Source organism: Scomber japonicus, chromosome 24, assembly GCF_027409825.1.
Source record: "Scomber japonicus isolate fScoJap1 chromosome 24, fScoJap1.pri, whole genome shotgun sequence".
Lineage (NCBI taxonomy): Eukaryota > Metazoa > Chordata > Actinopteri > Scombriformes > Scombridae > Scomber > Scomber japonicus.
In genome coordinates, this window is record NC_070601.1 from 3705343 (window position 1) to 3728906 (window position 23564).

At 40.9% G+C, this 23564-nt stretch overlaps 2 protein-coding genes across 3 annotated transcripts in view; both read right to left on the reverse strand.

Moving 5' to 3' along the window:
- LOC128353997 (plakophilin-4-like) overlaps window positions 1-2716 on the reverse strand; it is a 68189-nt gene extending 65473 nt beyond the window's left edge. The window contains exons 1-3 of the mRNA XM_053314249.1: window positions 2620-2716; window positions 1699-1766; window positions 283-462 (exon numbers count right to left, since the gene is read on the reverse strand). Of these exons, the coding sequence (XP_053170224.1) occupies window positions 283-462; window positions 1699-1756 (238 nt within the window). The 5' untranslated portion in view covers window positions 1757-1766; window positions 2620-2716. The remainder of the gene's footprint in view (window positions 1-282; window positions 463-1698; window positions 1767-2619) is intronic.
- A 2304-nt stretch (window positions 2717-5020) lies between these two features.
- Window positions 5021-16402, reverse strand: LOC128354446 (four and a half LIM domains protein 2-like). Of its 2 annotated transcripts, none has more exons than XM_053314687.1 (6): window positions 15856-16402; window positions 13198-13391; window positions 11963-12137; window positions 10591-10760; window positions 7591-7777; window positions 5021-5429 (listed from the first exon to the last, which is right to left on the reverse strand). In XM_053314687.1, the coding sequence occupies exons 2-6, from the start codon at window positions 13351-13353 to the stop codon at window positions 5278-5280; spliced, it is 840 nt and encodes a 279-aa protein (XP_053170662.1). In that variant the 5' UTR covers window positions 13354-13391; window positions 15856-16402; the 3' UTR covers window positions 5021-5277. The 2 variants fall into 2 exon arrangements, with proteins under 2 accessions (XP_053170662.1, XP_053170663.1); XM_053314688.1 differs by having other exon boundaries at window positions 15836-15871.
- Between the last annotated feature and the right edge of the window lie 7162 nt (window positions 16403-23564).

Genomic DNA, 23564 nt, shown 5'->3' on the forward strand with positions numbered 1-23564 from the left:
GGAAGGAAGGTAGGTGGGAGGGAGGAAAGAAGGAAGGAGGAAGGGAGGGAAGGATGGAAAGAGAGAAGGAGGGAGGGAGGAAAGAAGGACAGAAGAAAGGAAGGAAAGAGGGAAGGAAAGAAGAACAGAAGAAAGGAAGAACAGAAGAAAGGGAGGAAGTAAGGAAGAGGGGTCAATTTGACCCGGGAGGACGACAGGAGGGTTAAATATGCAAAAGTAGAGACAATCTTAATGTAGAAAAAAAAGAAACTACAATTAAAAAAACTGAATATTCAAAATCACCTTTATGTCCGCCCCCCTTGGCCAGCTTGGTGTAATCCGAGTCCGACTCAAATATCCCGACTCGGCGTCCGCTGATCCTCTCCGTGGGGCCGACGGCCGTGTCGGCGCTCTGGCACAGACCCGGGATCTGGGAGGTGGGTCCAGTCACGCCGCTGTTGGCAGCTGCTCCGGGTTTGATGCCTGGAAGTAAATCGGGAGACGTGCCTCCTATGTTCACGCAAGCTAATGCTTAATGACGTGCAGGAAACTACAAGATGCAAAATCCAATTCAGTTCCTCCCTCCCTCCTTAGTCCTTTCCTTCTTTCCTTCCTTCCCTCCTTCCTCCCACCCTCTTTACTCCTTTCCTTCCTTCCTTCCTTCCTCCCTCCCTCCCACCCTCTTTACTCCTTTCCTTCCTCCCTCCCTAGTCCTTTCCTTCCTTCCTCCCTCCCTCTCTCCATATTCCTTTCCTTCCTTCCTCCCTCCGTATTCCTTTCCTTCCCCCCCTCCTTAGTCCTTTCCTTCCTTCCTCCCTCCCTCCCTCCCTCCCTCTCTCCATATTCCTTTCCTTCCTTCCTCCCTCCCTCCGTATTCCTTTCCTTCCTCCATATTCCTTTCCTTCCTCCCTCCCTCCCTCCGTATTCCTTTCCTTCCTTCTTACTCCTTTCCTTCATTCCTTCCTTCCTTCCTCCCTCCCTCCCTCCTTAGTCCTTTCCTTCCTCCCTCCCTCCTTAGTCCTTTCCTTCATCCCTCCCTCCCTCCCTCCCTCCCTCCTTACTCCTTTCCATCCTTCCACCACCTGATAAGCCTTTATAGCAGGCATCTCAAACTCATTCCACAAAGGGCCATGTGGCTGCAGGTTTTCATTCCAACCAAGCAGGAGCACACCTGGCTCAATTCATTTAATCAGCTGAACTCACTCTTCAGTCAGCTGATTGGTGTGCATGTGTGCTCCTGCTTGGTTGGAATGAAAACCTGCAGCCACATGGCCCTTTGTGGAATGAGTTTGACATGCCTGCTTTATAGGTTTTATTGGCTGCTTCTGCACATTTCTCTTTTCTTAATCTCAAATAAATCTGCATGCATTTCCTTTCTTATATTGTGTATTCTCTCCTTTAAGTGCAAAGCTGGACACACACTTAAATTAAACCATTTCTTTTTAATTTTCTTGCTTTGACGTGTGTGTGTCTATCTATATATCTATATATATATATATATATATATATATATATATATATATATATATATATATATATATATATATATATATATATATATCTATCTATCTATCTATCTATCTATATATATATATATATATATTTCAGTACCCAAATGTGTTAAAAGTGCTTTGGACTTATTTTGTGGAAATGCATGCAAACACTTTGACACTTTTTTTTTTTTACTTGCAGCATTAAATACTCCGTCAAGTCTTTTACCTCCAGGCTTGGTCCTTCGATGGTTGGGAACGACTGCACTCATTTCAGCTGAAGACATTTCTGAAAATCTGATGACCAGAAAGAAAAAAAATGTAAAGACAGAAACACTTGACTCAAGCTTAGCAGTAACATCTTTTCAAATTTATACATCCTAAACTTAAAAAAAAAAAAGTGGTGCACTTGTTGCTTGTGAAATGTCAGAAAATGGCATACCATTCCTTTTGCACCCATCATCTTCAAACTGTGTGCACAAATTAACATTAAAGAGGTATAAATGTGCTTTTTAGTTCAAAGTATGACTACCGAATTAACTATAACAACATAAAACAACAATAAAAGTTGGTGAAACATGTTAAATAAGTAGTTTATAATGAATTACAAGCAATAGAAGCTTAAATATGTCATTTTTCTAATTAGGTTTGGCCTCAAGGAGACACTAGCGCCCCCTGTGTGCTCTGTTTTCACCTCGAAATAAGCCGGCATATATTAAATAAGGTTAAAAGACACAATTAGCTATAAACAACACTCGTTTTGCATGTGTAAGAACCCAAATAAAGTGTAAATATGTGCAAATAACCTCATTTAACTAACATTGACCTCCTTTAAAAGGCAGAATAAAGGGTGCAGATGTGTCATTAAACGTCAAGATTATAGTCAGGCTACACACACATTGTTTAGCTTAAATATGCATGCAACACAATCACGATATAAGCTTTTCCTTCTGGTGTTTTCCACAGCATCACCACACAAATCAATGCAGCTAACAAAGCCTTGCTACATGAGTTAGCCGCCTCGCTAGCTGCCGCAGTAGCTTTTCCATGGCGCTAATCTCATTCTGCGCCAAAATTACGCTCCTTTTTTCTTTAAGTGTTAAACCAACATAACCTATTGCAACAAAAAAAAAGAGGTCACACGTCTTACATTATCTCTCTTTCTTTTCTTTTTTTTTTGTGATGTGATTTTAAAGATGCCGTTAGCCTCCTCCTTGTTCTGCACAGAAAAAAAGGCAGGGACGTACCAAGACGCTGCACACAGACACTTCCTGTGGCACCTGCCGCCGACTTCCCGTTCGATCAAAGATCGTTTATAGTCTAGAACGGGTGACGTCATTTTGTAGACGGCGCTGGTCGGCGTTCCATTGAGAGCGAGGTTTTTTGGAATGGAGTGAGAGTGAGAGGTCTTACTGATTCTAAATGCAGCCGAAGTGAATATAGAGACGATCTTTGGCTCAGTTTAAAAGCCAAACGCTGTGTTGGTGCTGAAATCATAATAATAATCACATGTTTTTGTAAGGAATTTCAACTGAATATCAATATCTGAGACAGTAATAGCAGTATTAATAATGAATAATATCTGTTCATCTATATTATTAAATTATTTTTTAAATCTATTATTCTACAATTACTGTGTTTTTATCTATTATTCTTTATTCAGTTATAAGTTAATTGTATTGTTTGTGTACGTGACCAATAAAGGATTTGAGCACTGTGTAATTTTTGCTATTTTCTGCTGGGAATAGGAAACATTTTTTACTATGTAGATGTTGTTGTGGCTGAGATGAGCAATCTTAATCACAATTACTATCATGCTGCAGATTCCTGAACTGTTTTATATTATCTATTGTGACGTCCCTCTCTCCCTTTTTCCTTGGGCTTCTTGGCTCAGGAGCCAGTGGGTGGGACTAGAGGACGTCAGGGAAACTACCTACACCTGTGTAGCTTAGGCCTCCGCCTATTTAGCTGGCTGCTTTGTAATTACTTGTTCTCTTCTCTTCCTTCCAGGCCTCCACCAACCAGATGGGTTAGACGTTTGGGTTTCGGTTGTGTTGGCACATATCACACCACACATTTCACTCATCCACACACTGCATTCATGACTGATTGTCATGTCACTAACATTGTTATTTAACTTATGTTTGTAATAAATATTATTTTAGATACGTGTTGTCATGTGTGACTCCCATTTCTGTTATGGACTTTGAGCCGGTTCGTAACACTATTTATCTATATTAATATAATATATTTCTTATATATATTCTACTATTACTGTTTTATCTATTATTTTTCTTCATTATGAGCTAATCTAGGAGGGCTTAAAGTGCATTTCACTGCACATTTCATACTAATATTTGATAGTTTACAATATTCTGCTGTAAATTTGTCCTCATTTAATGGTGATAAACACCACTGATACACACTGAAAGACCCTCTTTATAAGGAGTAATTAAAACACAAGAAAGAAACAAGCTGCAGACGATGTGGACCGAAACCCATTTATTGACATCATATTAACAGTTATTAGCTCTATTAATGACATCTATAAGTGCAATCTTAATGAGATATTATAAAGTCAGAAGCCATATCAGCATTTATTAATGAACTACCAACATACCAAGATAGACAAGTTAGTTTTTTCTTTTTCTAAGTCTTCCTTAATAGAAAAGTGCAGGATTTAAACAGTGTTATTCAAATTTGGTTTAATACTTTTACCAATAGACTTGATTATTTGGCTTAAACGCTCATTTAGACTGGAGTGGCTCAGTTTCAACACAATCGTATATCGCTGAAATGCAATAAGCAATAAAATCATATATTAAACAGAATATTTGTATTAGAGAAAACAACAATATATTAGTATTATTATTCTAAATTATATTAACTCTGTCAAGAATAAGCATCATTTAAAACAAGTTTAATAAGCTCTAAAATATCTATCATGCTCTTTTTTAAGATTTTTTCCAAATGAGATGATCAAAATTGTAAAAATCTCACTTGTATTTGATTTTTTTTTTTTTTTTTTTTTTTTACATAAAACCACAAAAAACTAAACTTAACCCTCCTGTTGTCCTCAGGTCAAGGAAGGAAAGGAGTAAGTAGGGAGGACGGAAGGAAGGAAGTAAAGAGAGAAGGAAGGAAAGGAGTGAGGATGAAAAGAGGAAGGAAGGAAAGAAAGAAAGGAGTAAGGAGGGAGGGAGGAAGAAAGGAAAGGAGTAAGGAGGGAGGAAGGAAGGAGGGAAGGATGGAAGGAGGAAAGAAGAGAAGGAGGAAACGGAAGGAATGGAGGAAGGAAGGAAGGGAGGAAGAAGGAAGGAAAAGAGGAAAGGAGGAAGGAAGGAGGGAAGGATGGAAGGAGGAAAGGACAGAAGGAAGGGAGAAAGGAAGGACAGAGGAAAGAAGCAAGGGAGGAAGGAAGCAAGGAAGGATGGAAGGAGGAGGGAGCAAAGAAAGAGGGGAGGAGGGGAAGAAGGAAGGAAAAATTACAGAAAGAGGGAAGAAGGAAGGAAGGAAGGAGAGAAGGAAGGAGGAAGGGAAGGAAAAGGAAAATAGGAGGGTTAAAGTATATAGTAGTCACTGCCTGTCATTAGAGTATTTTATAAAGTCTTCAAAACAGAAAACCTACATTGTGGAATGAATGCAAGCAACAGCTCAGCAGTAAGAGATAGTTAATCCATCAGAAACCAAGAAATGAGAAAAAAGTCAGATTAGAAGAATTACACCTCTGCTTTTTTTTTTTGGATGAGCAGCCAACTTAAACTCTTTTCCTGGCTTGGCGACCCCGCTCCGCTCCTCTCCTCTCCGCTCATATGTCTTTGCCGCAGTCGGGGCAGAGGATGTCTTCTTTGCACGTGAGGAAGCCTCGGCCCACCAGAGACACGCAGCATCTTTTGCAGTTGAAGCAGTCGTTGTGCCACTGACGCTGCTCGAAGGAGATGTACTTACTGCCTCCGAGACCTGAGAGTAAAAAGCAAAGAGAAGAGACAAGCCATAAGTAACCTACGAGAAGAGGGACTACATAACCCCGAAGAGTCTCATGATGTCTGTAATTTAATAACCTGGTAATTGATGTTGATTGGATCACTGAAATCATGCACAAGACATCTGGAATATTTATGACTCCCTGTGTTTGAATTCCACTCAATTGGCAGTGATTGGATATGCAGGATGCAGAGAGGAAGCATATGATCTGAGGAAGGTGAAGCCTAGGTTAAAGGTGCTCCTGTTTCTATAGCAACCTCTTCAAATTCACAATGTAGTCATCCTCCCGGGTCAAACTGACCCTGTCTATTTTGACGGTTCCTTCTTCCCTCCCTTCCTCCCTTCCTCCCTTCCTTCCTTCCTTCCTTCCATCTATCTGTCTTTCCTCCCTCCCTCCTTCTCTCTTTCTTTCCTTCCTCTCTCTTTCCTCCCTTCCTTCTGTCCTTCCTTCCTCCCTCCCTCCTTCTTTTCTTCCCTCCTTCCTTCCTTCCTTTCCTTCCTCCCTTCATTCCTCCCCCTACCTTCCTCCCTTACTTCTTTCCTCTGTCCTTCTTTCCTTCATTCCTCCCTTCCTATTTTCCTTTTTCCTTTTCTCCCTTCCTTCCTCCCTCCTTTCCTTCCTTCCTTCCTTCCTTCCTTCCTTCTTTCCTTCCTTCCTTCTTTCCTTCCATCTGTCTTTCCCCCTCCCTCCCTCCCTCTCTCTCCTCCCTTCCTTCCATCCATCTGTCTTTCCCCCTCCCTCCTTCTCTCTCTCTTTCCTCCCTTCCTTCTGTCCTTCCTTCCTCCCTCCCTCCTTCTTTTCTTCCCTCCTTCCTTCCTTCCTTCCTTCCTTTCCTTCTTCCCTTCATTGCTCCCCCTACCTTCCTCCCTTCCTTCTTTCCTCTGTCCTTCTTTCCTTCATTCCTCCCTTCCTATTTTCCTTTTTCCTTTTCTCCCTTCCTTCCCCTCCTGTCCTTCTTTCCTTCCTTCCCTCCTTCCTTCCTCCCTCCTTTCCTTCCTTCCTTCGCCCTACCTTCCTTTCTCCTTCCTTTCCTTCCTTCCTTCCTTCCTTTCCTTCTTCCCTTCATTCCTCCCCCTACCTTCCTCCCTTCCTTCTTTCCTCTGTCCTTCTTTCCTTCATTCCTCCCTTCCTATTTTCCTTTTTCCTTTTCTCCCTTCCTTTCCCTCCTGTCCTTCTTTCCTTCCTTCCCTCCTTCCTTCCTCCCTCCCTTCCTTCCTCCCTCCTTTCCTTCTTCAGGAAATGCCACCAACAGTTTATGGAGTTAATCCCGATAACGAGACTGACTTTTCTCTCAAATCACTAAATGAATGAATCAAATATGAGCGTAAATCCAAAAGTCTGGAGCCAGGCTAGACTACGACACATGACCCTGAACAAGATTAGTCAATAAGATACCTCATTGGAATCTACTGATCATATAATTGCAGTCTGGCAATAAAATGGCACCGTTAATGAAATGTAGAAATGTTAGATTGTATGTCATGAAGTTTTTTCATGGGCATAATTCGCACTGAAAATTAAGAGATGAAAGATTCGTTAGTCTATAAAACATTCCATTAAAAGTTAAGGTGATTTAATTTCTGTTGATTTATCCTGGTGAACTCTCTCTCTCTCTCTCTCTCTCTCTCTCTCTCTCTATCTCTATCTCTATCTCTCTCTCTCCCTCTCTCTCCCTCTCTCTCTCTCTCTCTCTGCTGTGTGTGGTGTGTGGTGAAGCCTAGGTTAAAGGTGATCCTGTTTCTATAGCAACCTCTTTTAAGATTTTTGACACACTTAATGACATTTCCTTCCTTCCTTCCTTCCTTCCTTCCTTCCTTCCTTCCTTCCTTTCTTCCTTCCTTCCTCCCTTCCTTCTGTTCTTCTTTCCTTCCCTCCCTCCTTCTCTCTTTCCTTCCTTCCCACCCTCCTTCCTTCTTTCCTCCTCCCACCTACCTTCCTTCCTTCCTTCCTTCCTTCCATCTGTCTTGCCTCCCTCCCTCCTTCTCTCTTTCTTTCCTTCCTCTCTCTTTCCTCCCTTGCTTCCCTTCCTCCCTTCATCCCTCCCTTCATCCCCCCCCCTCCCCTACCTTATTCCCTAGGGAAGGTGTCCCGTGTGTGTGTGTGTGTGTGTGTGTGTGTGTGTGTGTTGACAGTTACCGCTGATAGGAGTGGTGCAGTAGGCGCATTTCTTTGCAAACAGGTTGCAGAAGCAGTCGAGGCAGTAGGCGAAGTCGTCCCGGGAGGTGAAGCGTTGCCCGGCCAGCTGCTGCTTGCATCCGATGCAGACGAAGCACTCCTTATGCCAGGGCTGGTCACGGTAGTTCACTCCTCCAGTGGTGATTGGCTGAAAGATACAGACCATTATGTCATCATGTGTGTTAATGTTTGACCTTTCATGACTGTAAAATAAGAGCATAATCGTAATACTCTTTCCTCCCTTCCTTCTGTCCTTCCTTCCTTCCTTCCTTTCTTTCCTCCCTTCCTTCTTTCCTCTGTCCTTCTTTCCTCCCTTCCTATTTTCCTTTTTCCTTCCCTTCTTCCTTCCTTCTTTCCTCTCTCCATCCTAACTTCCTTCCTTCCTTCTTTCCTCCGTCCTTCCTTCCTTTCCTTCCTTCTTTCCTTTCCTCCCTTCCCTTCCTTCCTCCCTTCTTTCTTTCCTTCATTCCTCCCTTCCTATCTTCCTTTTTCCTTCCCTTCTTCCTTACTTGTTTCCTCTGTCCTTCTGTCCTTCTTTCCTCCCTTCCTATTTTCCTTTTTCCTTCCCTTCCTCCGTCCTTCTTTCCTCCCTCTGTCCTTCCTCCCTTCCCTTCCTTCCTCCCTTCTTTCTTTCCTTCATTCCTCCCTTCCTATCTTCCTTTTTCCTTCCCTTCCTCCTTCCTTCTTTCCTCCCTCTGTCCTTCCTTCCTCCCTTCCTTCCTTCTTTCCTCCCTCCTTTCCTTCCTTCTTTCCACCATCCCTCCTTCTTTTCTTCCCTCCTTCTTTTCTTCCCTCCTTCCTTCCTTCCCTTCCTCCCTTCATCCCTCCCTTCATTCCTCCTTCTCTCTTCCTTTCTCCCTCCTTTCCTTACTTCTTCCTCCCTTGCTCCCTTCCTCCCTCCTTTCCTTCCTTCTTCCTCCCTCCTTTCTTCTTCCTCCCTTCCTTCCTTGACTCAAGGACAACAGGAGGGTTAAAGAGGTTCTTCAGGAAATGCTACCAACAATTGTGTGTTAATATTTGACCTTTCATGACTGTAAAATAAGAGAATAATCAAGTTTATGTAGACTCAAGTAAGTAAATAATGTACTATAGAGACAAACAGCAGAGCATGCAGCATTTTAAGATAGGTAGATAAGATAATGCAGGTTAATAAAAAACTTAAATTGTTTTTTTAACCCTCCTGTTGTCCTTGAGTCAAGGAAGGAAGGGAGGAAGAAGGAAGGAAGGGAGGAAGGAAGGACAGGAGAAAGGAAGGAAGGAAAGGAGGAAGGAAAGGAGGGAGGAAGGAAAGAAGGGAGGAAGAAGGAAGGAAAGGAGGGAGGAAGGAAGGAGGAAAGAAGGAAGGAAGGAAGGACGGAGGAAATAAGGAAGGAAGGGAGGAAAGGAAAGAAGGAAGGAAAGGAAGGACGGAGGAAAGAAGGAAAGAAGGAAGGAAGGAAGGAAGGAAGGTAGGATGGAGGGAGGAAGGACGGACAGGAGGAAGGAAGGGAGGCAAGGAAAGAAGGAAGGAAAGGAAGGAAGGACGGAGGAAAGAAGGAAGGAAAGAAGGGAGGAAGGAAGGAAGGGAGGAAAGAAGGAACCGTCAAAATAGGGAGGACAACAGGAGGGTTAAGAGCTTTCAACCACATTTCACGGTTTGTATTAGTGGTTGTGTTTCACATCCATCGCCTGAGGACAATCTCCCTGGTAACTAAGCAAACTCTATTTACTCATTAACACCTTAAAATGTGGTTGAAAAATCCAGAAAATGTACTAAATGAAGTTAAAGTTGTTGGGTTTTTTTGGCAAACTAATGTTTCTAATGCAGTTTTTGTCAGATGCCTGAGCACAGGAAGTGAAACCACAGAACACGCTCCCCATATGGGATCCTCCTGCTGAATATCTTACTCATTTTTTTTGTGCTTTTCATTGCCGACTGTCAGGAGAGGCAGATGCTGTCTCGCTGCTTAAAAAGGTTTCTAAGCACATAAAGACGCCTCAGATTCCTGACCATCTGTTTCCTGACTGCAGCATCAGACGGTGATTTGTACAGTTAACTAAACTGTTGGTTGAACTTTTTACTTCCAGGAGCAAAACTTAATTTAAACTCCAGCCAAACATCCTAAAAACTTTAATTACAACAAATGTGGTTGTATTGAAGGTAGAAAAGTGTCTAGACGTCTCGAATATTTCTATTTAATTGGATTGTGAAGCCATTAAAACATGACCACCTGGATATATTGAATATTTGATTCAATACAAGCATCATATAACTTCAATGATGTGTTGTATCCTGTGGGTGTTTTTTTTTTTTTTTGCATTTGTATATAAGCTACTGGATGCTTTAATTTCCTTCAGGATGAATAAAGTATCTGTCTATCTATCTATCTATCTATCTATCTATCTATCTATCTACCTACCTACCTACCTACCTACCTACCTATCTACCTACCTACCTACCTACCTACATACCTATCTACCTATCTATCTATCTATCTATCTATCTATCTATCTATCTATCTATCTACCTACCTACCTACCTACCTACCTACCTATCTACCTATCTATCTATCTATCTACCTACCTACCTACCTACCTACCTACCTACCTATCTACCTACCTACCTACCTACCTACCTACCTACCTACCTACCTACCTACATACCTATCTACCTATCTATCTATCTATCTATCTGAGCTTGTCTTTAACTTAAAGTGAATTGAGGAAAAATGGTTAAAGAGGTCGATCGGCCCCTTAAATGACTTTTTAAAGAAGAATATTGATCTTGTTGCTGTGTGAAGGATGAGGGGAAAAAATCATTAAAGACCTCTGTGTAACTTCACAATCCATAAATAAAAACAAAATCAGTGGCCTTTGCAGAAATGTATTGATTAAAAATCTACTTTTCAAGACAAAATATATATCTTTATAGTAGCTAAAGGCAACTAGAGAACATTAAACAGAAGCAATGGATTGCTGTACCTGCTTGCACTGCACACACTGCAGAGCAAACACCTTCTCATAGCAGGGCAGGCAGTAGTTGCTGGCATCCCTCTGGACGAAGCTCTTGGTGCCAATGGGCTGCTGGCAACGGTTGCAGGTGAAGCAATTATCATGCCAACTGTTGCCCTTATGCTCCATCTTTTTAGAGCCTGGTGGGTGGAAAGGGGAGGAGGGGAGGGCAGAAGGAGAAGGAGGTGAGGGAGTTCTCACGCTTACAAATGTCATTTTTCAATTTAACCTGCATGTCAACGAAGTGGTGCTGTTCCTTATGGTAATGTCTACCTCGCTAAAGTTATTATAGCTGTGGAAACCCAATAATAACATATCGGTCTACCTTCATCAGTGCTTTTCCTTATATTACCCATTACATTAGGATTGCATAATCAATTTAGAAGCTGTCATGCACAGAGAAAAACATCTTTGGCCTGTTGTTTCACATTGACTATATAGTAAATCGGTTGCTGATCAGATCAATGTAAAGCAGCCACAGCTAAAGACAGTCTCCTTTTGTTATGTGAACATGGTAAACCTTTGCTTAGACCATCAATGACCCCTTCTTGGCATTGGTAGTCCAACAGCTCCACATATAACTGTCTCAATCTTCTATCTTTATCCTTTTTGTGGGGATTGTATTCATTATGTAACCGATTTATCTTCGCAAACAACCCTAACTTTGCTCAAATAGCATTATATTGGTTGTAATTGAGGCCATTTTTGTCTCCCCGAGTACAATCCCTCCCTACATTTAAGAGTAGGCTTAAAACTTTCCTTTTTGATAAAGCTTATAGTTAGGGCTCTTAGAGCTCTTAGCTTATGCTGCTATAGGCTTAGACGGCCGAGGGGACTCCCATGATGCACTGAGCTCCTCTCTCCTCCTGCCTCTCTCTCTCTCTCCATCCATCTATATCCATTAATATTCATGTTCTATTAATGCATTCAATAAGCTAAACTTCTTCCCCAGAGTTGTCTGTGCTTTCTGGTCTAACAGGTAATCTGGACCTGTAGACGTCCGGATGACAGACTCCAGTCCCGGACCTTCTAGCTTCATTGTTGACTTTCATTGTGCTTCTCTCCTCTATCCTTCCTTTCTCTCCTCTCAACCCCAACCGGTCGAGGCAGATGTTCTCCCACTCTGAGTCTGGTTCTGAGGGTTCTTCCTGTTAAAAGGGAGTTTTTTCTTGCCACTGTTGCTCATGCGGGAATGTTGGATCTCTTAAAGTTAAAAACCTGAAGAGTTCGGTTTAGAACCTGCTCTATGTGTAAAGAGCCTTGAGATGACTCTGTTGTGATTTGGCGCTAAACAAATAAAGATTGATTGATTGATTGATTGATTGAATCGTGGCCTCCTCACCTGGCATGATGGTCTTCAGGCACGCATGGCACTTGGAGGAGTACTCATTGCAGTAGCAATCGGTGCACAACAGCATGTCATCCTTGGTGGCAAAAGGCCTTTCCACCAGAGATCGTTGGCATTTGATGCACAGGAAGCATTCGCTGTGCCAGTGGCGGTCCTTGTACGACAGATCCTGCAGAGAAGGTGAAAGGAAAGTTAATGGTTCAGTTGAGGATCAGATCAGAAGGGCAACTCTTAAATTAGCAAGGTAGATAGAATAGGCGTCATGTTCTTTGGCTTTGGTGGGAAATTAGATTAACTGCAAAAATATGCTATACTACGTCATAAAACACCAAGAAAAGAGAGCATTTAAATACCAACTAACTACCTCTGCTGTTTTCAATTTTCCACACTTTTAGACATAAAACAGGGCTATTATTTCGACGGCTGAATTCCTTTGTAATGACATTACCTGCATCAAAGAGTGGAGATGCTTGGCTCTCTATAAGCATATCTCAAAAAAAAAAGAAATTTTCTTAGTTCTTCTTCCAAACCTCCTTGTTGTTTGGGTGAATTGTTGATGAGTATCTTGGTGATAGCTAGGGTTATTTCCAGTCACATTACAGGGTACTTCTTGGTGTTGCACTCAACTTTCAAAGAACATCAACTACAATTGTACCTAGTGACACTTTTTTTTTATTTTCATGGTGTCAAGAAACAAGTAAGTTAAGCTTTAGGTTGCATTTAACCCTCCTGTTGTCCTTGAGTCAAGTAAGGAAGGGAGGAAGAAGGAAGGAAAGGAGGGAGGGAGGAATGAAGGAAAGGAGGGATGAAAGGAGGAAGGAAGGGAGGAAGGAAAGGAGAGGGTGAGGAAGGAAAAATGAAGGAAGGAAGGATAGGCGGAAGGAAGGGAGGAAGAAGGAAGGAAAGGAGGGATGGAGGAAGAAAGGGAGGAAAGGAAAGAAGGAAGGACAGAGGAAGAAGGAAGGAAGGACGGAGAAAGGAAAAGAGGAATGGAGCAAGGAAGGAAAGAATGAAGGGAGGAAGGAAGGAAGGAAGGAAAGAAAGAGAGAAGGAAGGAAGGAAGGAAGGAAGGAAGGAAGGAAGGAAGGAAGGAAGGAAGAAAAAGATCAACAGTCAAAACAGACAGGGTCAATTTGACCCGGGAGGACGACACGAAGGTTAGCAAGCTTTGAAGCTAGAAACTGGTTATACCAAAGTTTGATGATCAGTTGATTAAAAAAAGAAGATACCTTGCTGGTGCAGCCGATGAGCTTCTGGCACACTTCACAGTCGTTGGCATAAAGTGCCTCGTAGCACTTTATGCAGAATGGGCTTTCGTCCTTCAGTATGTACTTCTGCCCATACAGGGACTCCTTACACTCTGTACAGTCGTAGGCCTCCACCATCTTGACTTTAATCTCCTGTGTCAGTCCTCAGTCCTGTCCTTAAAAAAGAGTGACAGAAAGAATAATGAGGTTATAAAGTTCAATGAACAAGGAGTCAAACTCCGCCCGAACATTTTAAACTTGGGCTAGATTTCAGTCATTTGATGGCTTCTTTCTTTGCTCTGCACATTACTGTCCCAGGATCACATGGTCCAAGTAAATTACATCACAACTCCATGACCATGTAACAGGTACCTAATGCAGCTTCTCTGAGATTCTTGGAAACTTAATTGAGTTTCAACTTACAACAAATTAGGCGGAGGAATGCTGCAAAGCAGGCCCTCAAACAGGCACACACTGTAGAGTAAATACCTTCCACTTTATTAATGAACATGATGTGACTTTTAAATTTGGTTTGCTTGCTCACAAAGAGTCTAAATCTAAAGTGCAAGGCCGTAGAAATGAGGCCAGCTTCTACTAAATTCCCCTGAGAAAATTAACCATCCATTAGGAGGAGCCAAAAAAGAGCTGAGAGTGAAAAGAAGAATCAGAGGAGGTAGAAAATAGTAAAAGTTGGAGAGGGAAAAGACAGGAATAAGACCAGTAAAGTACCAGATGTTCTTACTCTTACTGATTTAGAAAAAACAATTGCTACATAAAATTTAATGCAACCTCTTAAATTCAATTTCTGGACAAGAAATCAGTTTGTTGAGACAACTGGAAGGTCTTCATAGGAAAAAAGGGAAAGATCGGTCACATTTGATTACGTAATTAAGATTATATTCCTCTCAAACTACCTTATAAAGACGTCTGAGATGGTTATCGCTTTTACATTCACCACTTTTCAGTCATTCTTAAGTTGCTGTCAGTTGTTGTTTTATAGATGATAGCCAGCGATTTTATTCATTGGCAGATTGTTTTGAGAGTGATTAGACTTTGGACAAAACTCCTTATTCAAGCATGTAATCCTGTTTCTTCACATTATTCTGCACATTACTCTTCAGCCCAGGTTTCTCCTTGTAACATTTTTCTTCAATTGCAGCACCCACTTTTCCCCTTTTTTGACATATTTCTGCATCCAAATACACCTCTAAACCTCAGAATATGCATATTTTTTACCCTCTGCAGCCTAAACACATTTTTATAAAACCCATCTGCTCCTCTGTGCCTTCCTCACTCCTTTTCTGATCCTCTATAGCTTCTGCACTCTCCTATAAACCCTCTGTACTAAGGATGTGCATCTTCATCACTGAGGCCGATGCAATACACTCAGGATACATTAAAGATGCATATGAAGCAACTTCCTATTGTGATGTAGTCCCTTTAGATGCAATGCGAAAAAGAAAGACTCAGCATGGTACAGATTCTATTTCTTAAGCATACACTGGTACTGCAACTCAGTAAAAATCTCATTCATTTCAGTTTGACCTGTAAAAAACACCCAAACCTTTTTTTACAATTCTATGTCCCCAGTTTACATGCATGTGCTCCATGACCCCTAAACAATTGCTGTCAAAATTGCTGAATAGTCCATTTACTCCAACGTGTGGAACGACGACTCTAAAGTGCAAGTTCTACCCGGACAGTTTTGGCAGCGTACCACTTAGCTGTAGCATGCTAGCACGTTTGAGATACAGTTTAGAGAGGAGGAATCAACCTGAACATCATGGCATTGGTCACATTTCTAAACAATAAGTACATTTCATATAAATGCACCAATGCAAAGATGTTAGGAACGATGCATTGCAACTCCAACCCTAACCCTAAAACCTAACACTAACCCTAACCCTAACCCTAATTTGTATCTTCCCATTCCTACTTTGTACCCTCTATATTCTCATATTAACCCTCTCTAGACTTCTGTAAACCCTCTTTATATTCTTTCCTCCTTTTCAAACCTTCTGTAAACACTCTGCACCCTCTATAGTCCTTTTCAAACCTTTCATACCTTCTACATCCTCCTATAACCCCTTGTACTACCCTTGTGCCCATCTCTAAACCCCCTGTACTCACTTTTCAATACCATATAAACCCTCTGTGTACTCTATACTCCTTTACATTCTGTCTGTATCCCTCTATAACTCCAATAAACCTCATACACATCCATGAACAGAAAGTAAAACACCTAAAAGTCCCTCCATACCCCTTTGTAAACCATCTAGAAACTCACTGTAAATGCCATACCACTCTCTAAACCCATTGTACTCCTCTATAAAACCCCTATACCCTTTAAATACGACTATAACACATCTGCCATCTGTACATCTCAAGCCTTACACTTTTACTTTCACTGTGAACCACCGTATTCCCTTTAATGGACCTTCATTGAAACCACATGATGAAATTTTAAGAATACATGCACCAAGCAGTGTTGAGCCTCTGTGAATTAAAAGTTAAAGAGAGAAAAGCAAAGATAAAAAAAATGCTTCGGGCAAGAATAGAAGAAGAAGAAAGACAGGCAGCATGAGTGAGCATAAAGTATAAATGAAAAGTGGGTTTGTACCTGAAGATGAGAGTCTCTACCTGTCAGCGCTGCCTGAGGGTCAGAAGGGGAGCTTGCTCGCAGACTGAGATCAGAGGTAGTTGTCGAGCACTGTAGTCCATCTGCTTTATAACATTAGAGCAAAATGTGACTCACAGTGGGGCAGGAAGTCGGAGGCAGTGGTGTGACTGAAGTGGGCAGGTCAGTTTATATTCAGACTCCTATAAAGTCAAGCCAAAATGCTGAAAATCCCCCCCAATTCCTTAATGTTGAAATCTAGGACTCACATATGATGCTTGTTTTCTCAAAATCAAACAAGGCACAAGTCACTAATCTCCTTCTATTAGTTCCAACCACGTAATTTGATTGGGCAAGAGGTCTTTCATGAATGTGGAGTACAAATACACTAGGACTTTTAACACCACAAAGACAAACCACATATTCCCACAGATATCATTTGAGTTAAATTATGCATGGTTGCCAGACGAGGATGAAGGGAAGAAAATAAGCCTGGATACTTCAGTGCAAACCTCTGGGAGTAAACCAGCTGTTACAGATGTGCAAAGAGATAGGAACACACACCAACCACAACCTGAGAGTGACTGCTATACAGAAACTGTCTGATGCAGGATTTAAGGTGAGTGAGATCATGGTCTTTGCAGGTCTGAAAGCTTGCAAAATAGTTATTGTAGACCATCCATGCAAAGCAGGAAACAATGGTGCAGCATACTGTCTGATCAAGCTATGAACTCATTGTCATTGTTGTTTCACTGGTTGCCCAATAACTGGAAACATACAGTGGAAACCTCTGGGAGTAAAGCAGCTGTTACAGATGTGCAAAGAGATAGGAACACACATATGTCTTACACCAACCACAACCTGAGAGTCACTGTTATACAGAAACTGTCTGATGCAGGATTGAAGGTGAGGGAGATCATGGCATTGAGTGGGCAGGTGAGATGCTTTACATAAACATACAAAGACTACGATGTGAGGTCTTTGCAGGTCTGAAATCTTGCTAAATAGTAAGCAGGAAACAATGGTGCAACATACTGTCTGATCAAGCTGGGTGCCCAATAACTGGAAACATACAGACAAATGTATATCATAGAAAGTAGATAATGATTATGCAACTGCTGCTATTGAGTACAACAGCATTGCCACTATTGCTTACATCTAACAAAATCAGCTTGTTGTACTATTTGTGCTGCCAACATGTGATTCTCTGAGACCACATAACAAGCTGTCGGGACTGATTTCTCATGATTAAAGTGTAATTATTCCAAAATGACATCAAGACCACAAAAAACTTCCTCCTCCAAGACAATTTTACTTGTGTCTTTTCAGGCCTTCGGACATTCCACAACTGTGAGAACAAATGTGATCTAATGGTGTTTCTTACACCAGCCTGCTTTTTAGGAAATAATAACACATTTGCTGTCCAGGCTCCTTTGTTTCAATAGATGAGAGAAAAGATGACCCTAAAGTTGTGTTTTTTAAGCTCATAGACAGTTACATATTCTGCCAGCTTCAGCTCTTCAACTGGGTTATTTCTGAGCATTTCAACTTCAGCCTTTAATTTTTAAAATATATAAATTAATAATCAAACCTTACAGCCACTCGCTTCCCATTAAGGTAAAAGTAAAGAACTCAGTCTGCTTGGCACAATGCTTCGACCATGACTACACAGTATGTATCCAATTTGGCTAACAATCTTATAGTACATATGGTGAAATAATATTATCTTATTGAGAATGGTATTTCATGTCCATGCACTGCGCAGCAAAGTCTCGACCTAATTCAAATGTTAAGTGTGACGTTACGATCATAAATCTATTTTGTGTGACACTGAGCTAGTAGAGCAAACATTAAGGACAAAATAGATGTACCGTACAGTACATGAAATGGGTTAATTAAATCTGTGTGTCCTACATTTCCTTATAAAGTTACTCGGTGCATTCAGCCTGCCTGGACCATGTCTAACTCAACATGTAATTGGTTGAAAAGCTGTTGTGTTTTTGCTTCTTCCAATGAGAATCAATCTAATAACCCAGGCCTGTAGTAAATACAGTACAGTACACAGGATCTTGCGGACACTCACGGCAGCTTATAGGACGGAGAGAACTCAGCTGAGCATGGAGGTGAGAAAACGTAATTCAATACATCTAATATCATTAAAAGGAACACATGATCTACCATTTGAGGCTACAGAACAGCTATGTAACAGCTTTATTGACTTTTTCCAGAGTCAAGGTCTCTCTAACCCTGCCTCCTTCTGTCATCGACCCTTTCTCTAGGCACTACAGAAAAAACCTTATACTTGTGGCCTTGAACCATTCCCACGGCTCTCCTCAGATCATACATCCCCCATTTTTAGCCCTCTGATCACCCTTCAAATGGTATATTATAAACAATATTAGGCGGAGAGGTAGTTGTCGAACACTGTAGTCCACCTGGTTTGTGACATTAGAGCAAAATGTGACTCACAGTGGGGCAGCAAGTCGGAGTCAGTTTATATTCAGACTCCTATAAAGTCAAGCCAAAGTGCTGAAAATCCCCCCCAATTCCTTGATGTTGAAATCTAGGACTCACATATGATGCTTGTTTTCACAAAATCAAACAAGGCACAAGTCACTAATCTCCTTCTATTCGTTCCAACCAGGCGGGGAGTTCCGGTCCTCTGAAATGAGGCCAACGCAGAAGTAACTTAGAGCTGCATTATATCAAAAGGCCACCAGGGGGCGACCGTCTCTATACAAGTCAATGGAGAATTCACCAACTTCTCACTTGATTTCTAACCTCAGTAAACGTTTTCAAAATGTGTTTATGGTCTCAATCGCTAGTTTAAAGCCTTCTTCAATGCAGTATGATGTTCATTTGTGACATTTTGGCCTCCCTGATGTTATATTTGACGATAAAGCAGGGTATGCATTAGGGCGTGGCTACGTGGTGATTGACACGTTGATTGCCCAATGTCCTGGAGATCCAGCCCAACCATAGCAACCTCCCCGCTCCGCCCATGACTCCACCCATGGCTCCACCCATGGCCATATAAGTAGAATCCGTGTTTTTATTTTTCCCAGCATGCACCTGAAATTTTCAAGATGACGCTGCCCAGATCCGAAACTATTGGCTTCCAAGCGGCAGTCCACAAACCAATGGGTGACGTCACGGATGTTACATCCATTTCTTTTATACAGCCTATGATTCCAACCAAGTAATTTGACATGTAACTTGGGGAAGGCGCAGATAACGATGATGCCCTCAAGGTTGCCGTTATCTGCGCCTTCCCCAAGTTACATGTGGCGTTCATTGATATGCTGATGATGCCGACTGTATATCAAAACTGCCACAAGCTGTTCTGCAGCCATGTCACCTGTCCTAAGGGGATGATTGTTGTCTGAGTGATAATATACACCCAACTGAACACCATAACTTCCATACTAAGTAAATCAAATCTTCTACCACTATCAAAGTGTTTTTTTATTCTAATTTTTACTTTTTTATTTATTTACTTATTTTTCACAATTAATTGTATTTATTTTTATCTACTGTATTTCTGTTTGATTATCATTATTATTGCTATTATAATTACCTATATGTGCATTCTTGTTCTGTAGTGTTCTCTGTAAAACTAACAAAATGTAATAAAATTTCTCAGCGTCAGTCAGGCGAAGAGGAGCCAAATTGCGCACTTTCAACATGACAAATTTAATTTCCCATCCTGACAAATTTGTGACGAGCAAATGGAAACAGCATTTCCTTCAGTCCTTTGGTAAAGCTAAAATTATGTACAATGCACTCACTTACACCACATGATCCCTACATTTTTTAAAGTCTATTTAAATTCTCTCATTTGGCTTCAATCGCTGTACAGTTGTAGAGTGAACGTACTTTCACATGATCCCCGTGGATAGAGATTACATCTACTTTACAACTTGTCCAATTTGCTTATGAAGAGGAGTATCTCATGTAAAGCATCATCCAAACTTGTTTAAGTAGGATGAGTCTTAGTTTTCATCTGCCAGTTGGCCTTCACAATAAGAGCACTACAGACCAGACATGATGTTCTCTGCAATTAGATTGAAATGCAATATTGTGCATCCATAAGTCAGATCCTAAAATTTAAAACAATTAAAAAAACTTAATTACAAAAGCAATTGATGAGATATATTAATCAGATTTGTTCTATGTACTCAGTGGTTATCAAAGTTTTTAATCACATTGCATTCATCAACGACCTGAAGCAAAAGATTACTGATGTCATTGCCTCCATTGATGAGGTTCTGCTACAGCCAACATGGCAAGAAATGGAGTACTGTCTTGATGTGCTTCGTGAAACTAATGGTACCCATATAGAGGTGTATTAAATGATTTAATTTCTACAGATTTGTCTATTCATTCAGAGACTGGCGCTTTTCCACTACACAGTTCCAGCACGACTCGCCTCGACTCAGTTTTTTTTGTGTTTCCACCAGGGATAGTACCTGGTACCTGGTACTTTTTAGTATCTGCTCTGCTGAGGTTCCAAGTGAGCCGAGCCGATACTAAAATGTGACGTCAGCAGACTGCCGGCCACTGATTGGTCAGAAGGGTCGTCGCTGGAAGAGTAATGAGCCGTCCCACACAAGAATCAAAGCCGCCATTTTTAAACACCAACAACAGCGTTACAGTGATTGGGTTTCTCTTGTCTTGCTTTGTGTGTGACAGAAAGCCACATACAGCAGCAAGTACACCATCGCCTCCATGTCCTCCATTGTTTATGTGTTTGTGTCGTGTATAAAACGAAGTCACGGCAGTTTCGCAGAGCCGTTGCTATGACGACCCCGCCCACGTCGAGTAGGTACTTCTTTGTAATGGAAAAGGTCGTTCCTGGAACCGAGCCAAGTCGAGTCGAGTCGTGCTGGAACTGTGTAGTGGAAAAGCACCATTTATGGACATCCTGTATATCTAATCTAAGGGATAAAATAAAAGTCAGTCAGACACCTGAAAGAGACACATATGAAAATGAGACCAATTTAATCAAGAGTTTGGCCAAATTAAAACACAGAACAGATTAAAGAAGAACATATTTCTGGCATTTCAGTGCAGATGGAGCTCTTGTTGCGTTGTTCATTTGTTGTAAGTAGTCCTTTTGGATAGTTTAGATAGATAGGTTGGCAGGAAACAAAAACATCAGATTGGATTTAATTGGAATTTCCTTCTGTTTCATTCATAGGGAGGTTAAATGTCAGGTCAGTGTCTCGGTCGAAATTGTTCACCCATTGCAATACTAATATGGTTAACTATCATATGATAGCATTACTTTGCTTGTTGTTTTCATGCAACTGTCAATTCTTCCTTCAAATGAGAATTGTCTGATTTGATAAAACATGTAATTTGATTGTGGAACAGCAAAAAAAAAAACTTACATGCATACATTAGAGCTTCTGCAAGAACAAGCCTGAGTTGAACTTGTTGCCTGGTGGAAAGAGAGCAACTGTTCATTCACAATTGTACAAGGAACTGTTTTCTTTTTAATGGTTCTAAGAAACTGTCATAAAAGTGCTAAACAGGAGCCACTCGTTTGTCCTTAATCTGATTTTTGCAGCGAAAAAGAATCTGACTTGAACAAGTTTCCTATGTGTGATTCCAATGAATATCAGCATTTAGGTGGCAAAAAGCACACATGGAGAGAGAAAATACTTAAAACTGACTCAATAATTAAGAGTTTACAATGTATCAAGCATGGTTTAGATTTAACCTTATTATATTATATTCCAGACAAAGCAACAATAATACATGAATTTTCTTTTTTGCAAAGCGTACAACTTTGTCCACACAGTGTGTAATATTAGGATAATCTAATTGTGTAACAGGAGGAGATCATGTGGAGGTGGGGCCCCTGCTCCTTTTCTGGGTCAGTAATTAAACCCTTTGGAGAGGAATATGTACAGTAGTAAAGCATCCTGAGAGGAAAATACACAAAGATTTTAAGTTTTTCCCATTTATTGTGCTTTTTATAATCTTATAATGTGTGTATTGTAATGGAAATTCTTATTATTCATCTTGTCTGATCAAATGAGTAACTATGTTATATGATTAGATGTATCTGTGTGTCATAATCTGCTGACCATGACATGAAATGCTGATTTAGTGAACATCATTGAACTTTGATGGAACATCATGTATGTTATAATCTACTGATTAACTATTGTCCTGATTGTATACCCTTGATGACGTGCCTATTGTGATGACATTGGTCTGATGATAGAACAATGTCTTCCTTTCTATGATAATGTATTGTATATAATCTGACTGTTTCCTCTGCTCCGGGCTCGCTCTGCCATCTCACGCCTGAGACAGCAAGGAGTCCGTCTGCAGACAACTGAATAAACTAGAGAAAGACAACGTTACCGGCTTTGTGCTTCTTGATAAATAAAAATTGCCAGAACAGTATGTTGCTGGATAACTGCTACGTCTTCAAGCATCTAAAAAACATTGAAATTCAGCAAGAAACTAATACGATTATTTAGTTAACTTGATATCATGCCCCTATACTATACAAGTATTCCTATTGTTTCACAGTGACTGCATTCAATTTAAAAACCATATAAGCTAAACTATGTATTAACAAAACCAATAAAACATTGATAAAACTAATTCAGTCACCAATGAACAACAGCACAACAAAAAGTTATCCTTCCTTCCTTCTCTCCTTCCTTCCTTCCTCCCTTCTCTCCTAAATTCCTTCCTCTTTTCCTCCTTACTCCTTTCCTTCCTTCCTTCCCTTCCTCCTTTCCTTCCTCCCTTCTCTCCTAAATTCCTTCCTCTTTTTGTCCTAACTCCTTTCCTTCCTTCCTCTTTTCCTCCTTACTCCTTTCCTTCCTTCCTTCCTTCCCATCCTCCTTTCCTTCCTCCCTTCTCTCCTAAATTCCTTCCTCTTTTTGTCCTTACTCCTTTCCTTTCCTTCCTTCTCTCCTTCCTCCCTTCCTTCTTTCCCTCCTTCCTTCCTCTTTTCCTCCTTACTCCTTTCCTTCCTTCCTTCCCTTCCTCCCTTCTTTCCTAAATTCCTTCCTCTTTTCGTCCTTACTCCTTTCCTCCCTTCCTCCCTTCCTCCCTCCCTCCCTTCCTCTTTTCCTCCTTACTCCTTTCCTTCCTTGACCTGAGGACAACAGGAGGGTTAAGTCATATACTTCAACATTTTTGGTAGTAAAGTCTCACATGACAGAACTGACCCCTGATTCAAATAGCAGCACTGTAATTATGAAATACTGTTAACATCCATCCATTACTTCTCTGCTGCCCTCTGGTGAGCAAATCCTGAATACTGTGATTAATTTAAAGGGTAGTTTCCCCCAAATAATATCACTACTACTGTATGTCAACTTTTTTGCCCCATAGCTCCATTTGTAGATAGAACCTACAATAACAGCAAATACAACAAACATTCCCCTGTTGACATCAGTTTAAAGTTGCTAAAGTCTTAGTAAAAATAACTTGAATTTAAATATAGCATATCACGAGGCAAACTATAATCAGGATTATACTTAATGAGATAAATTGTTTATCAGGGAATGCAATTAATCAGGAGTGCCTGACTATTTTTGCATTTGAGCAACATCATAGTGTGTGAGGGTTCTGTGAGAGTTTTAATTTAATTTATGGAAACCTGGTGTAATTGTGTTGACGTGAAGCTTATATGAGGCTTCAGCTGTATATCAAGTGGATATCTGACACATTTACAGTCTTTTTAGCATCAAGTTTCCTC